This window comes from Ischnura elegans, chromosome 11, assembly GCF_921293095.1.
Source record: "Ischnura elegans chromosome 11, ioIscEleg1.1, whole genome shotgun sequence".
NCBI classification, from domain to species: domain Eukaryota; kingdom Metazoa; phylum Arthropoda; class Insecta; order Odonata; family Coenagrionidae; genus Ischnura; species Ischnura elegans.
In genome coordinates this window covers 16,456,297-16,474,570 of record NC_060256.1, presented here as the reverse complement: position 1 = coordinate 16,474,570, position 18,274 = coordinate 16,456,297, and the positions used below count along the sequence as shown (strand labels likewise).

General features: G+C 37.2%; 1 protein-coding gene across 5 annotated transcripts in view; it reads right to left on the bottom strand.

The window, feature by feature from the left end:
• LOC124167949 (nephrin-like) overlaps window positions 1-18,274 on the bottom strand; it is a 567,792-nt gene that overhangs the window by 27,210 nt on the left and 522,308 nt on the right. For all 5 annotated transcript variants that reach the window (XR_006866796.1, XM_046546015.1, XM_046546016.1 and 2 more), the window contains exon 6: window positions 5,772-5,916. Coding sequence is in view for 4 of the 5 variants with exons in the window: in XM_046546015.1 (XP_046401971.1) it covers window positions 5,772-5,916 (145 nt within the window). In the remaining variant the exon portion in view is untranslated. The remainder of the gene's footprint in view (window positions 1-5,771; window positions 5,917-18,274) is intronic.

Below are 18,274 nucleotides of genomic sequence, written 5' to 3'. Positions count from 1 at the left end.
ATTGTATTGCACAAAAATTCTTCAAACGTAATAGGATTTCCGACATATAAATGCACGCAGTAATCCTCCTACTGCTATGATGAAATTGCTTGCAATATAAGAAATATTTCGAGTGTAGATTCATTTCTTTTTTCTAAGCCTATATGTTTAGCTTGTGTTTGATTTCTACGTGGAATGTGCTTGACTTTATCGATGTGAAACCATCAATACAACAGCGATACATAACGCCGACGGTTTTTACCTCCACACCCGTCCCATATATGCCACCCAATTCCACTGCAATAGCGTCCTGAAATTCGACGGGTAGAATCCACTTTCCTCCTGATGGCCCACATCTCAGCGAAACGCGGCGAATCCCATGGGATTTATGTCACCCAACCGGGGATTCTCATATATCCCGCGCCCTGAAGTCATCTCTTCACTCAGAAGGCATCCTCACTTGGGGAAACGCGAAATATACACTAGTTCAGGAAATCTAGTGCACATAGATATCTTTCGGTACCATATTATTCAGAAGACAACGACGAGGTTTTTTCGAAGCATGCCATTAAATTGTTTTCGTTGCCTAAGATGACGCATTGCTCTAACTCTACCTGTCTTATTTGTGTATTTTTACTAGTTTATGCCACAAACTTTAAATTTAATCATTTATTTCTATTTCTATTAAGAAAAATTACTTACTTAAGTCTTTTCCTCGAGATAAAATTTTCATGTAAAGGCTTCTTGGGACTTCCATCGGGTTAAATATGAATACGGCATCAAATTTTCCGACGAAGAGAGAATACTTGCCTTAATTAATCGAAAAATTGAAATCGACATTTATTAACAGCAAAATATTTCTCTGATGAAGTACGAATGTGCTGTTGTAAAAGGATGAAAAGCATGGGTTAATTTAAGCACTGGGGATAAAATCCGGGAAATGACCGGCGGATGGCATGCTGTTATACAAAAATGAATAAATAAAGCACAAACACGTATTTCATTTTTGGCAAACTGAATAACTAACAAGCATAAGCCTGATTTTTAAGGAACGAAGCAACAATAAATTACGGATGTATTTGTTCTTACTACTCATTTATTTTATTTTATAAATACTCTGTCATCATCCGCATTTTGTCGACATGATATGCAATTCAATACATAGGGCTCAACGCATATTTTTCGTTCAACGGATTTTTACAGGTTTATATAAATTTCTTTTCCTAACTTGCTAAATGGACAGTAAATACAGCGATTTATCAGCAGGAGAGCATGATTTTCGCCCCTCTCAGTAATTCCTACCTTATAATTCGCGCACTCGTAATGACAGACAATCATATATTCCGCAGTACCTCCCTTCATAGAAGGCAATTTTTGCCTAATTGATTACTACAAGCAGACTTTATTCATCAAAGCATGAATTTAATATCCTTAAAAATATTAAATATTTCACATCATTTACAGAGTATGTGATTAGATGAAAAATAAAAATATTAGACACTGTGGTAAATATTTCTTATCGTCAACACAATTTACGTGGGTGATAAATATAAATATTAAAGTTAATACCTATTCCAGAATTCTCTCGTATAAAAATACTTCATTTAGACACGCCCTTACATTTAGCGGATCTTACAATACGAGTGTGATGATATGCATTACATATAAACAGTTTTAAAGGAGTTTTTGGTATTTGCAGGGGTAAAGACCCAGAAAATTCATCCTCGAATCCAAAATATTTGGTTTTTGAGACTAAAATTAACTGAAAAAAAATTTTCTTTCCTACTATATTACATATTCCATGAGGTTCATGAACCCTGAATTTAACCCTAGAGTTAATACAGTTTGCTGAGAAAATTGAAATACACTTTTCCAGATTCTGCATTATCTTCGGACGAACGTCAGCCGAAGAAACAACGTCACACATACCCGGGTACGAATGATTTTCAGCTGGTAATATGGGTAAACACCAAAAAAATTAAACATCGAGCGTAAAATTTAAGGCATTTAGAAAAGCGAAATATCTATTAAAATACTATTTTTCCCAACCATAGTACAATGAAGTTCATCAAGCCCGAATAAAGGAACCACACAGTTTGATGATATAACGGAAATAAACTTTTACAGACTGCAGACAATCTTCGGGATCAATTAACTTGCTTTACTTCGCACACCTCTCGAGGCGCATTATTTATTTTCGGGGCAATTTCACGAGAGACTGGGAGGCTTGTTTGCCAGGAAATTTTAAATCCCCGTTGGATTCAACGCGGAATTTGCGACGAGTAAAACGTCTTTGGAAATGTCACCTGATTTCTCTGAGTAGCGACGCCTCTCACACGAGGCCAGATTGGAATGCCTCGAAATGCGTAGGAAACTTGTGTGGGAAATCCTTTCAAGGCAAAGGTAGCTAAATGGAAGGGATAATGAGGAAAGTGCGAGATCCCAAAGTTTATACTACTCCAATTGGTGCGGGCGAAATCTTGAGGAGAGCCGTAAAAGGGGAAGAAGACCTTGGGAATTATTAGCGGACGATGAGAGAGCAGGATTACACAAGGATACTCCGATTACGACACTTCATGAGAGGATTAAGGATGCAAGTTTGATTATTTACTAATGCTAGTTTATGGGCGTAATAAGTAACAAATTAAAACGAATATTTCATGAAAAATTCTAATGGTACGGAATCTGGAGGAGGCGACCGATATCTAGGGTCATATGCGCAGTGAGGAAAGGGTAGGGAAACCCAGCGTGGAGATTTGCCTTATCTTAACTAAGGGCACCAGGGAGACCACGATTTAGTACCCAATCTAAAAATATGAAATGCTGTATTTTTTTCGTATGAAGATTTTCACAGCTTCTTTAATCAATGTTGTTGGTTGCTTTCGGGAATTGCTTCTTAGATAACATTTTAACAAGTTAACGTCGACTAGGAAAACAACAATAACAGATTAACGTCGAGAAAGAAAATGTTATCTACGCAGCAATTCCCGAAAGCAACCAACAACATTAATGAAATGCTGTACTTAAACTTTCATTTAGTGCACTCAAACAAGGAAGGGTAGCCTTTCAAATTTATCTCCTACCGATTTTAACCCAGTCTAACACTCTATCCACTACACTAATCCAATCTCCAAAAAATAAGTTTCACAAGCATGTGTAAAAAGTTTTCGCGGACTAGACGCCACAAATACCTCTTGAGATTATAGCTGGCCACATATAGTCCTAGAAAACTATCGTATAAACTAAAAAATTGAAAAAGTGAGAGGAGTAGTTTTTTCACCTCCACTTTTGTTAACCGAAGGCATTTTTTCAGCCCGAGGTTTCTTCGTCTCAGGGTGCAAAGAAAATGTAAATAATAGGTCACAAAATGCCATTGGAACGAAAAACGAACATAAAAAAATCACGCTAATTCCAAATCGGTCACACCTTGCACTAATTTGACTAATAAATTTCCGAGAACTTGCTATATTTTCGTCTGGGAACTCCAACTTTCATCTCAGAATACAGTAGACCCTCGTTTTGTGATAATTAATTCGCTTCCAAGGACCAACGGTGAAGGGAATTCAATCGTCTGCTGAATCGGCATTATTTACGGAGAAGGAATGAGGTTAAAGGGAATCAATCGCATGCTGACGTTGCCATGCACTTCGTCAACTAATAAGGCGTAGACCTCGGTTGTTTATCACATTTTGAGCGAGTGGAAATAAAATTATAAAAAAATGTAAATGTTGAAAAAGGGCGCACTAAATCAGTCGAGATCTTATACCGTATACATCGTTACTCGAACACGTAAAGCGGTGACTTCTCTACTGAAATCTAGCCGCTCGAAAGAAGAGAAAAGTGCTCGTGCATACTATGTTTATATAGCGCAAACATTTATTTTAAATAGGCCATTTTCCTCAATCTTATTTCTTATTATTTATATTGGCTATTTAAATTAAACAAGTATTCTGGAGAAGCGGTGAACTTGAAGTATAAGTGTGATGGGGTGTCGGTGAAGTGAAGATTTAAGTTAAAGCCGAATTGATTGATTTCTTCATTGACCATTCTGAAACCACTACTTTGCCGACGCTTGGCTGACAATGAGTAGTATAAACGCTATCAGGGATTCCAGTGAAATTCAAGAGGAAATACACTGCATGAGCATATTAATACACTGGTATTTCTGGTCATAACAACATGTTAAAGCAGGCAAAGGAAAATGCAATTCTACCTTGCTGAAGATTATGTAATAGGCATTGATAGCTCTACATTGGCTATTTCGTAAATGTATATTACAAAATGTAGGAATCAGCGTTCATTTATCGGAGCAGAAATTTCATTTTCAGCACAGAAAATTCCATTTAAACTTTAATTGAAACTATTCTTGCTGCCTATCACTAACTTTTAGCTTTGACATTTAACCGTTACGTGTACAATAGAGTATGTTTAAGTTGACGTAACTCCGTAACTCAAAGCGCCCAACCCGCGTTCAAAAATGTTTGCCTCCGTCACTAGAAACTGAGGTACTTCGTGCTTTCGATTGTTGACAAATGTCCTGTACAGCCAGCAGTATTTGTGCATGGGAGCACGGATTATACCGGGAAAGCAGAAAATCCTGAGCACGGGTTTATTGCTGACTCCAGTCACTATCTAGACATCTCTCCAAGACATTTTCACTGCGGTGTACAACACTCAAGGGAGAGTTATAAAGTTAGCGGTGACTGGTTACAGAGTCAGAAGAGGAGAGAGACCACTCAAAACTTTCCAGGTTTCCCTACAGCGCTCGTAAGAAGTGTTTCACTGGCTTGTCTTTCACTCACAGGCGACAGCCACCACGCCAAGATCGTAATTAATTTCGCCACAGGCCCGGAACGAGGAGTCCTTTTCATTGCACGTGACCATCAGCCCTTCTTTACTCGGCAACCTCTTCTGGTGTCTCCCACGGTACGTTATATGCATGCAGATAAAAAACTACACTCGACTTACACACACACACTAACGCTATTTAAAAAAAAAGTTTTATAATAACCGAGCAAATAAACGAGCTGGGACGCGCGCTCTCTCCACTTAAATTTGAACCTCTGGACCGTTAAACTCCTTCGTTGCCGGATGGGGCTTGGAAGCCACTTGACCGATGTGCGCCAAGGAGGTTACATGCTCAAGAATGAGGCGAAAAAGCGGAAGTAGGAGGCGGCGTGATGCGCCGGAAATAGGCGACGCGAACACTTTCGTCGCCCGATGTTGAAAACTAAACAACTTTAACCACCTTACTCTAGCTACTGGCCCGATTTTAGATGGAGATATGCCAAACTATTTTGATGCCAAAACATTTTCACCCAAAAATTTTCGCCTATTATGACGGCGGCCTCAAAGTAAGTAGGTAAATTATGTTAAGTTTTAGCGCATGCGACTAAGAGTGAAATGCCAAAACAACGTTATTCATTTGTCTGCATAGAAAATTTCATTAATTAGCGCAAAATTTTTTTTTAAATAGGCCAGTTTCCTCAATCTTAGTTCTTATTATTTATATTGGCTATTTAAATTAAACAAGTATTCTGGAGAAGCGGTGAACTTGAAATATAAGTGTAAAGGGGTGTGGGTAAAGTGAAGATTAAGTTAAAGCCGAATTGATTGATTTCTTCATTTCTTCAAGGATGGATGTATTTGGAAATGGTCACAGGCCGGGATATGACGTAAATTATACCATTTAAAACGGTAACTTGTATACCGACAGATTATGCGCATGAAAAAGTGGGTGAAAATTCGTCGCATGGCTCCAGACGGGAAAGGAAAGAGGGTTTATTACTTACGGTGTATGTTCAGCCTCCATCCGTCCTCAATGGCGCTATCAGCAATGAGAGGAACACCAGCACGACAGGACAGGTACTTGCCGCTGTCCCGCAACGTCGGGACAAACGTCAGCGTGCTCGTCGTGATGTTCTTGTCCGGACTCGACTGCAAAGAGAAAGAAAGTGAATCAGACACGAGAAAGGAACGCGTGACAGATTTCACAGAAAGAAAAATCCATTGAGAACACAATTTACACAAACGGGTGGAAGTTTACAGTACCCGACCACAAAAAGAGTATAAATGTAAAACCTAGGATACTTACAGAAGTCATGTATTGTCATAGAAATATTTGAAATAAATCGATATTAGAAAATTAGGTACAAGTAGACTTGTGTATCAATTTAGCAAATGTCCTCTGAGGATTATTATAATTGTAACCATATTCTCATTTCAACGAAAAACATTAAAAATTTACCATAAAACAATTTATAAAGCTTGCATTCAGTGAGTCCTCATTAGGCGCTACCTCTGAGAAATAATACCGTATGATTACAATGAGAAAAAATAACCAACTAAAGTATCCAGAAATGTTTACATCGAATCCCAATGCGAATAAATGCGAAAGCGTTAAAGAAAAAATCGAGAGTGAAGAAAATTATTACTTCAGAAGGTAAAACTAATTATTAATTATGCATGGTAAAATCCTCTTGCACAAACGGGTCAAAGAGCCAAAGGCAATGGAGAATTTTAAAAACAAACTTCAACGAGGCTATGGCCGGGGAAACACACTCAAACACGTGAGAATAGCATGAGGATGTCGAGTGATGCAAAACATCGGAGCAAACGCCTGGCTTATTATTTCAAACAGCTATGAAAATAGGCGTAGGGCGAAATTCCTTCCCCTCTCTCTGATGACGGTGAAGTTTGATACGAGAGTATTCTCGATGGCTATTTGGACGCCGAAAACGATAGCTCTTCACGACTTAGTCGACGAATTCGAAGCGAGGTCGCGAGAGTGCGAGCTCTAGCGTTTCCGATCCCACAGCGTGTGTTTGTTCCAGTTAATTATTCAGTCTTCGTGACGGAGGTATGGAGAGTACTTTGACCCTCTAAGGCCGATATATTGACTTTTGCATTTGGGACGAAAAGTACATCGGGCCGATATATCGGCTCGGATTCAGGTTTAATTTTTAAAATATGAGATGCGTTATTTTTCATGGAAATCAACATCTACGTTTTTTCCGTGGATGTTTCCAAATTTTGTATAGAATTAGCGCTCTGTCGCAGTTGAAGTTTAAAATTGGATACATTGCATTGATAGAAAAGAAAAATATATCGAAGAGGTAAATGACGTTTATAAATATTTCAGTATTGCGTCAAGTGAATCGACGAATAGTACAAAGAGCACGTTGAGGTATTTTAAAATATGAAAAATGTTACTTTGTTTACCTAAATTGATGTCAGGATATGCTTTGAAAATACAATTCCATAATATATAGATAACTTTTTGTCAACAAATCCGGCTTTTCTACATTAAAGCCTTTCTAGAGGAACGCTAATAGATGTTAAAAAGAGGTGGAACCATGGTCGTGGACCAATAGCTTGGTGTAGTCTTGTTTGAATCAGTCAATATTTTGAAATAATTATTGCAAAGGACACATTTTCGTCATATTACGGAAAAAATAAAATTTTCTGGGCAAACCTGGAGACAGTGAATTTTACCGTTTTCAAGCGTTAACTTTGTAGGAAAATCGACGGAAGAGTTGCATTATATCCAAAGGTAGAGCAAATTTTTAAAAGCATAAGGGCCCTCTCACCGAAATAGTTAAAAAAATTGAGTCCACCGCGTTCACAAAATGAAATAAAATACTCCGACGAGGATAGGCCGAAGGGAATAACGGTAGATGTAGGACTTTCGATATTGTAGTTAGTTCAGAGAGCATCGTGATTTTTCAGTGGACAGTCAAAATTGCAATCAAAATCAATTCCAAAATTTTTAATAGGAAACTTATTTCATTACAACATTAAATTTGACCATTCTTTTAGAATGAGGGTATTTAATAGAATGTAAAAATGTATAGCATAAATTTTTTTAATTTATCGCAATGGTAAGATAAGTAAAAGTAAAAGAAAGAAGTATCATGTTATAAAATTTTGAAAAAAAGAGATATATAAGGAAAAAATATATTTTAAGCTTTCATAGCATAGTCAATGTATGAATATGTGATACATTTATTCTAGGAATATATCTCTGAATTTAAATTGTAGTAACCTACTAAATAACAATACAGCTGCAAGTAGTGATAGAGTTTTCGGAATATGGCACCCTCAAGAACTGGCATACTCATGCTTTACGATAAGGTTTCATCAGTACGGTTCCACCTACCTATTCAACGTAAAAGAACGCCGATGAACTTGGAAATACAGACTGTCGATAAAGCACCGTGAGGATGTGAGTGACACTGATCAAATGAGTTGGTAACCCCCTTTTTAGACGCTAATGGAATTGTAAAAGGATTGCCCGTCACTATACGAGGAAATAGCGGCGCAAAACTTTGAAACTTTGAAACAATTCCGATGAAACTACAACGGTTTTAGGAAACTCGTTAATCCAATAAACGAAAATCAGCGAAACGCTAGGGAAAATTTAGCATCACAGCCGTAAAAGACTTTCAACCTTAAACAAAACAGTATCATCGAGCCGAAATATTTGGATAACGAAGAAGTAAAACTTTGTATTAAAGTGATCACAACCGAAAAGTTATTTACAAAACTGTTTCGCTTGATGGCCTTGATGGCTTAATCATCAAGGTCACAGTTGGCTAGGTGTTTCATATTTTAAGTCGGCAATCGATAGATAAGGTCATTTGTGACATGAAGATAGGGTAGGTAAGGAAGGGTGGAGAGAAACCCGGCGTCAGCATTGACTTTCTCATAACGAAATGCGCCAAGGTGACCACGGCTTAACGTCCCATCCGACGGACGGAGTGTTACACTGGAAATGTCCTCCACACATTATTCAAGCAGGGATCGGGCAGTCTCCGAAAATTCTCTGCCACCGCCGGGATTTGAACCCGAGCCCACGTGGTGGGAAGGATACACTCAAGCCACCAGACCAACCCGATCCCCGTGACAGTTGGCCAATTAAACATTACCATGATATTACCTCAGATGACGATGCCTAATGATATAACCTCAGATGGCTCGCACACTAACGAAGAGTTGAAATTACCGCTAAGTAGTTAAGTAATGTGCGCTGCGTGTACGTAGCATTTTACCTCGTTTTATTTAGGCTAATGTATTAAGGTGTCTTATCTCATACATTTCCGGTTCTAAAATAATGAACACGCTGGGCACCAAGAGGGGATTAGAGCAACTCAATTTCATCCAATCCATTGTTTAGCTTTCCTGGAATCGAGACGAAAATTAAGAGCAATGGATTTTCCTCTAGAGGGAGAATCCTTGCCAAGATGAGGAAATTAGTCTCTCTCACTCGCCAATGGAAAGAGGCGATCAGGAGCTCAGACACTTGACTCACCCTCATTCGAGGAGGAAGGTGAGTAGCTAGTGAAAAAAACACAAAAACGAATCGCAAGCGAATTAAGAAGAAATCGATGCCTAGAATGATCTCGCAAGGATTCCTGTTTCGACTTCCTGCCCAAGATTCACTCAAAGAAGAAGCAAAATAAAAGGGAGAAATTGTGTTCAATTTGTGTTCAATTTTCATCGTCCACTGATATTGCATTTACCGAATACATTCGCCACAATGAGATTCGCGGCTGAGCTTTAAGCCACCGAGTGCGTCCACCGGGTTGCGGATGGTGGGTCAACCTCTAGATATAGAGGTTAGCTGCGATATAAGCAAGTTTACTTGTCGAATAAGCAGTCGTGGACAAAAAGCGGCGGTTATCCGAGGTGGTATGGGTCTATCCCTGGGTGAGATAGGCCATCTAAATGATACACTAAACCTGTGAAGATACCGTGACTTGGCGATGAGAGGCCGCCAACAATTATGCCTCGCATCACCCGGAGGAGAGGGCAGCAGCTCTTCTTCATATGAGTGAAGGTGGAGATCACGATGGTCAGTACAGCGACACTCATTGCACTTCAGGCGTGGTAACATTTACTTTAACGGCTGTAGTACTGCGATGTGGAAGGCAAGGGGAAACCACCACATTATTATCCCGAGGAGGCGCAGCTACTCCAACTTTAAATTGTCTAAGAGATTAGCGGATAGGAGAAAGAAATGGAGAGCTGCGTCAAACCAATCTTAGGATTGTTGACTAATGATGATGATTCGCCACAATACTACCATTACCATAAGTAACATTCCAACTGAATAGTATCTAAATAAAAATAAGCTGACGGTCTCGGTGGCGGCGGGGTAAAGTCCTCGCATGCCAAAAAAGAGGTCTAGGGTTCGAGTCCCACCTGGTTAGGTTCCCCCCATCTAGGGCATACTGTTCGTGCTTGTGTAAATGTTTTACCTTGTTGGAAACCCCGATCTAATATGTGCTGTTTACGATAGTATGGTAATAAATAAATAAAATAAGCAAATGCTGAATATTCCACCACAAATTATTTATTGATACTACTTGATTCGATGCTTGCACGTCATTTGAGGCGTCGAAAAACTTAGGGTCAGCAAATAATGTTTTTAAATGGATCTTGCAAGATTTATATTATTCATAACGGGTGTATTCCAACATATCCTACTTGAAACTAATAGCTGAATATCTTAGACATTTAGAATTCCCTGTATTAGAATCTCAAGCGAACATTCTACAAATTCTACTGAATAATACACTGATTAAACCATCCGGCTTTCACACAAGTCGTTCATTTCCTGTTCCTTCCATTGTGATCACACGAAAATACGCATGCCCCATGTTTATGCCCATTTTTAAGACTTGATAACGTCATATGAGTAGAGATTCATTAAATCGCTCACGGAGAACTATTAATTTAGGGAAGTAATTGCTCATATAAGAGTAAACAACAACACACTATGGGAGACCGATGTGCAAGGCAGATGAGTATCTAACAATAAGAAGAGATGACGCGCTTGGCTTGAGTTTGTGACGTCATCAGCTCATTTTCAAAAGGGATAAAATGAAGTTAATATTTCCACCGTGAAGTTCTCACTTCAGTAAAAATTGGCGAAATGCCTAATATAAAATGTGTAAACGACTCTTGTTTTTGGGAATAACAATCTTCATGGAGTAAACGTATCTAATGATTTCCCAAGAAGAAATTCTCGTTTTCTAAGGAAGAAAGATCCAGGTCGTGAGGACACCAGTCACAGTTTAATTTTCCTCAAACTATTCAGTACCTACTCAACGATAGTTCGTACTTTTCCGTCCGTGTTTTCTGTTGCAATCGCACGAAAAGATGTATCTACTTGATGGTGAGATAACGCTGCAAAGAAACGGGTAAGAGGGATTTGAATAGCGGGCGAATCACAGTGCCCCGTTCATAAGGAAGTGAATCGCCTGTGTTTGGGAGCGGTGGGCGAGGAAGGCCATTAGGAATAACACGGTTGGGCAGGCCGTACCGGATTACGCCGAGCCTCCACCCTCCACTCCAAGAGGGCGTTTGGTAGCGGCGTGGGGGGCAAGCGAATGGAATTAAGTTCCGCTTAAGTGGATGAGAAAATTCACAAACAGACAGTGAGCCGTCTTTTATAGGAGGGGAAGGGACGGTAATGAATCGAGATAGTCTTCGTTACACGCTATCAGCAGGATGGCGTAATTGTCCTCTGGAGACGGGAAGTTTTTCAACTCCTAGCGAGCAAGGACTGCGAGAGTTGATTTCTTTCTATCGCTCTCGTTGTGTTTTTCATTCTGAGATAATCCTCGCCTCTATTTCTCGAACAACTGCGCGTGTCTTACCACAATTTGTCCATCGACCTGCATTCACTCATTTTATTCAACTTAGAATCATAGCTTAGATTGGATTAGGTTGGCGAAATTAGACCGTTTCCAAAATTGGAATGCAGCTTTATTCCTCCATATGCGAGAACACCAAGAATTTTACTTGGCAGAACTAGGTAGTCATACAAGGGAGTATCAGTACATGTTCAGAGAGTTTATTTCACTATGGGTAATTACTTCATTACCCATTAAAATACCTTCGTAAATAGAAAGAACTTGTCAACTTGTACCTGCTTCTATCCTCCTGTAAACTTCTCATATGATTTTTATATCCTCCCGATAGATTTTCAGACCAAACTGAGGCGTAAAATGGCTTTTAACTACAGGTACTTACTATGTTTATTATCTTGCCGAAATGCTTAAACAAGCGTGATAAGTTCTCCAATACCATAAGTATCTATATTAAGTTTTACTTGTTCTATTATCCTATATTTTGAGCGTAGTCAACTTTCCGATGATTGCATGCATATGTGTGATAGGTAGTCTGCTAGCCACCTTAGAATATTTCATTGCGAATGAACCGTAAATACCCCTTCAATGGTTAATAAACCTTTCAATGTGCGGTGAGAGGGATATGTATATGAAAGTTGTTTTTCATCTTCTCTTTTCTAAGAAAATTTCAAGAAATTCAGTCACCTCATGCGTTAAGAAAATGAAAAATTGACGGATTGGTAACCCTGGATTGGGTTTAGAGTCTAATTGCGAGCCAGAATTTCTTTCAAAGCGCATGAGAAGATCCTAACAGCCAACTAGCGTATGTACGAAGGACTATGCAGATCGCATATTTCATTAAAACTGAGGCATTTAGATGCTCAGACATGATGATAGTTGAAAGGCACTAAAGAAAGATTTTGAGGTTCTAAAACAAATTATTCGACATCTAAATAGTTCCAATCGAGTCTTTCAGTACGCCAATCAGCAGTTTTCTCGATTTTTTTCCATCAGCTCAATATTTTCAACGACCGAGCATGTAGCAAAAAAATAGGAAAAGGATTCACCAATAAAAGAACTAAAAAAATTAAAATTTACTAAGCAGATGCTTTTCTGTGTACTTTCAGAAATTTGAATTTCCACCAGGCCGTAATCAACTAGCATTAATTTGAAATTAATTAAAATTAATTAATATAAAAAGGAGCCAAATGAGTAAGAAAGGACTAGTACGGATAAGTATAGGAGAAGGATATAAGAGAGACGACAACTGATTATGAAAAGGTAAGATGATAGGACAGCTATGTCAAACCAACCATACCAAATTACTGGCCCGTGATGATGACTATGAATAAAATTTTTAACGAAATTAATTAATTTTCCTGGGGAAAAAACAGAAGCTCTAGGCCATAAAATTATATACCCCTTAGGAATAAAAACATACATTTTTTGAGCAACGTGAATAAAATAAACCAAGAATTTGAACTAACATAGCGAAAAAAATTAATAAAAATTAATACAATAGTTAACATTTAAGTTTCATGCAGAGCTTTGACAATTTAAAAGGCTGAATGCAAATTATTCTGGAAATCATTTTACAAAATTCATCTGTAAGTATACTTTTTTAAAAGTTTATAATGGAAGAACTGCACTAAAATACCATTATTTATATTTATATATGGTATATTAATACAAACCAATTACTACGAACAAAATAATAACAATATTTAGTCTTCAGAAAGAAACAAATTATGAAATTTTATGTTCAAACTAGCAACAGAACAATGTAGGTATTAAGTTTTTGGGCAGGCCGTTCCAAAGGTGGTACGCATTGACCAACACTAGTGCATTTTGTGCAATCACGGACTACTTAAATGAGAAAATGAAATAAAGACAATACTAAAGAGGCAGAAATATATGAATAGCTCCTTATATGTTTCATAATTTCCAGCCATGCATTTTTGATACCTAAAATGGTGAGAACTGAAGCAGGGAAGCTCGTTCATCGTCGTCTAATTGAAACTAATCTTTCGGGCTCGAACAAATCCATCAAGGTTATTTTCTGATCAAAAGAGACATTCCTCATCAGTTTCTGTCCCACTTGGCAAGGCGATTGCCTCGAAATTGAGGAAATTAAAACCAACCCCTCCATATCACCTTTTCGTCACTCCAAGTACCGTAAATCAACGGGAAAAGCCGCACACTGTTACGGCTTCCTCGGCGACAATTACTAGCACCTATCGCAGCCAATCGGCAATTTTGATTAAGCAATCGAATCCAATTATGGCGATGGAAAAAAAAACTAAGTGTGTTGAAGACCCCTTGGGCACGGCTATTTTTGAATTTTTTTTCCTTTTTTTCATTTTCCTCATAATCGAAGACGAAAGGCAGCGGAACGGATATGGCAATTAAGGCTTTATGTGTTCGTACGACCCGTTTCGGTTAAGGCCAAAGAAATGAGCAAACAAGCGCTAGGAGAGTATTGAAGGGTAAAAAATTGATAAGTCACGTTTCTCATAAGGATTCTCCGCCCAACATGGCAATTTTTCGATTTTTTTTCTCAGGCAGCCAAATGAAGGAATTTTATCGGATTTTTCCCTCGGACGCAGCGGGGAAGAAAGTGATCATGGCTCGACAAAAGGATCGGCAGACTACCGGCGTGAGGGTTAAAATAGGCTTAAGGTGAAGGGAGAGAATCGAAGGCTTATTCCCAAGCTTCAAATTTTCTCATCTTCCGTGGGGTTTTTGGAAATTCTCTTCCGGAATTCCTCGGATCAGAAAAAAATTCTTTGAAATATTTTTTCTATAAAACTTAAGTTAAAAATTTTTATTTCAAGCCTATTAACTAAACGCACTTTAAAAGCTTGCCGTGATGGTGAAAAAAGGTTTTATTTAACTGACAGTGGAAAGTATATTGATCACACCTTGGCAAAGGTCGAGAAATATTCAAGAATAGGAAAACAAGATACAAAAAATGAAGCATTTAAACCATTAAATAGGCTTAAGAGCAGTTGAGAGATTTAATGGGATTTAACAACGGGAAAAAACAAATACATTTAAATAATTCAAGCCACATTATATCAACAACCAGTTACATGATAATAGCTCCGTGATATTCATCGCAAAGTTTTTAAATACGTTTATAATTTAAACAAACAAATATTTAAAGCATTAAATTTTGGATATGCGTCTTACTTCTACGATTTTTTTAATTGTAATCAATTTAAACCTGAGTAAAACTATTATTGCGAAGAATTTACTACGATTCTCACGTAATATGAGTGAACTTAGACCTATAATACACCGCTTTCCCCTCTGATACATACGTTTATAGAGGTATATTACATTGATTTAGATGTATAACATTAACCGTAAACATACACATGACAATTTTGTGGTTGCATCGAATAATAACTTTCTAATCTGATAGGAGATATTTTGGTTCAAGTTCAACTGAACACGCTATCAATATAAAATATCTCCAAAATCAATAATTTCCCCTAGAGTAAAAATGTTTTAGGCTATTAGAAAATTTCAGCATTGCTAAACTGTGGAAAATGTGTTTACATTTACCGTCCAAATTAAACATGTTGATATAATTTCAACGAAAGAAAAACTGCACGAAACGTCAAAATAAGTAGTATTGAGTCTTTCATTAATAAAAATATCTCAATCATATTTATGCATGAATTGGTTGCCCAATCATGAAATTAAGTATAAGATGAATGAGTTATTGTAGTCAAAACAGTTATTTCTACTTTCATGCATTTTGTTTAACCATTCCAAAATGGTGTCTGTGAGACGTCACACGACAAATGGCGTCCCAAAATGTGACGTGACTGACTGAGGGTTAATTGTTTATTTATAACAATAGTTTGAATCTTACCCTAGTGCGTTAATTTTTTCATGAGATCCATTGGTTTTATAAGGTTGCTGACTCTGATCAAAGAATACATATGAAATGTCACAAGCAAAAGTACATAAGTTACCATTTGAGTGAATAGGAAATGGGCATTTACCACATACCTGGATATTTATGCCAGAATGAGAGTAATCCGAGGTAAGGAGTATTATGCCAAAAACCTCCTTATACCGAGGATTCAAAGAGATGCCGTAATTTCCGTAGACGAGAAGGTGTAGGATCGTATGAGGTGAAATATCACCTTACATCACTGTCAAGACGCTGAAAATTCCTGGAGATATATGAGCTGGGAAAGTGGGGAGCTTGATCCGGGATCAGTCCGTGCCACATGCTATCAACCAGAGAGCTTTGAGCGCAGGCGAGTGCCGGTGAAGTAAAGAAGAGAACCTTTCATTGCCAGTTACCACGGCCGAGGCGCAAAAAGCCGTTTAGCTTTCTCATTTCTTCGTGCACTTAACGAGCTAAGTCACGGTGTCAAAAGACACGTTTCCTTATGAGGAATTTGTTGCCACTATAATGGTGGAACACTAAATGACGTTACACTATCAATTTTTCCATTAAAAGAAGTTAAAATTGACAGTGAAATCCAAAACACAAGCTTTTATACCGTATTTATTTCTCCTCAGGAAAGCCTAATGATATGATCGCGTATTGTGCATCTTATTTCGTGAGAATGACGAAAAAATATTAAATTTGGCTCTCCGCCTCTTCTTTTAATATCGTGAAATATTAACGCTCCGGGAATTTTAGTCATTTACACTACATTTATCGATCAAAATATCAAAATACTATCCTAATCAAATTAGAACATTCATTTAGGAACTACATAGGTTACCATTACATTTGGAGTCGAAGTTGAATAATTACGAAAAGTCTTATGTATATATTTTTTTCTTTCGTGGAGTGTTGTTTTTACATTTAATCATATTTAATCACTCCAAATACAATAACATCTGCGAAAAATCGAAGTCGTTTAGGCATCTCACATTCATGAATTATCTTTTGCCGTTCATCACATACTGCCTTAAGGCTACTAGCAAAAAGGCCACCATACGGATGAAAAAATAGCATTTTTAAAAACATTCGGGAGTAAACGGTTATTAAAAAATATGAAGACGAATGGAATTTGAAAGCTTTTGGATGACATAATACATGGTCCTTCCCTTTCTCCGATTCCATAACACCATCCTGGCCCACACAGTAGGTATCCAGCCCACCCCCGGGTGCCTCAAGCCTCTATTTCATTTTTTCCAAGAGAAATGTAATATCCAGCAATAGTTACCCAGTTGTGTCTGAGAAAAGAGATTTTTTCAAATTAGTCATGCCCTGTGTTAGAATATAATATAGCTCACAAGTTTCAAATCATTGATTCAAAACATCAAAATTGTCTAAGAATGGAATGCTAAATAACTCTGAATCCACGCATGCCCATTGAAAATTTATCGAAATCAAGGTTGAAATTGTTGACGAAAAAACAATTGAGAAATTATCGGGACCAAGAAATGACGAACCAGCACTCCATCAGTGCAATAACTTTGAGTTTTTATGGAAAATTTTATCCTCGGCTGCAACAGTAAAATTTTTGCTTATATTTTTCGGTAAGATTGCCAAAATTCTTCAGAGAAAAAAATCTAATTCTCCTCAGCCGGGATTCAAAGCCGGTTCTCGCAAATTCAGGATATTCGAGTCGAGGCATGGATAAGGCAAATTATTTTTCATCAGTGGAATTTTCGCAGTTGATAAAATTGCTATGAGCAAGCTCTATAGACAGGCATTTGACCTATTGAAACTTTGATGTTTCATTTATTTATCTATCCATTAAAAATATAGTGTGTAGGTCGTCAGTTTGGGTGATTAAAAATTATTCTTTCCCTACATTCCGGACTTAAATGAATTCCATTTCAGGGGTAAATAGAAAAAATCATACGATGCTACAACACAGTTATATCGCAGCTCATTTAACAGGTAGGCGTTACACGCTCATATCATTATTCCTACATAGCCCTTGAAATGGAATTCATTAAAGTCTGGAATGTTGGCAAAGAATGATTTTTTCCAAGAGGTAGAAAATGAAGATAATATATGAAATATTAATTGATAATTATAAATAAACAAATGATAATCGCCCAAACTTGTAAAGTATGCATTTAGTTGTCATTGTGATCTCAACTTTTCATAATTAATGTTTTAAAATATTTACCTCAGGTCTGTTTGAAATTGCATGCCATATTTGTTGGAGTGAAAAAATTATCATTATTCATGTTCTACCCTAAATGTTGTGATAAGTATGTTGTACAGTATATATACTTAGGTTTTCTTGCTATGATTGATTGAGTAACTTCAAGATTTCATTTTTATGTCCTGATGTGCTAGTTGTGCTGTATTACATTTCGAAATATTTGATATATTTTGTAAAGTTTACTTTGTAAGCCCTTTTGTATGCTGTGTCCATTGTATGTTCTTAATGGAAAATTGTCCAAGAAAAATAAATATTATTATTATTAAACTAACGACCAACACTCGAGATTTCCAATGGGTATGTATATCAAGATGCAGAAAAGGAAAATATGTTAAATTAATTGATAATAATAATAATAATAATAATAATAATAATAAAATAAAGTAATTAATAAGTTATATTATTAATAGTAAGTAATAAATGTAGTAATTAATAGTAAGTAATAAGTATAAGTAGTAATTAATAGTAAGTAATTCAACAGTAAAGAGTTACCTTGGTGAG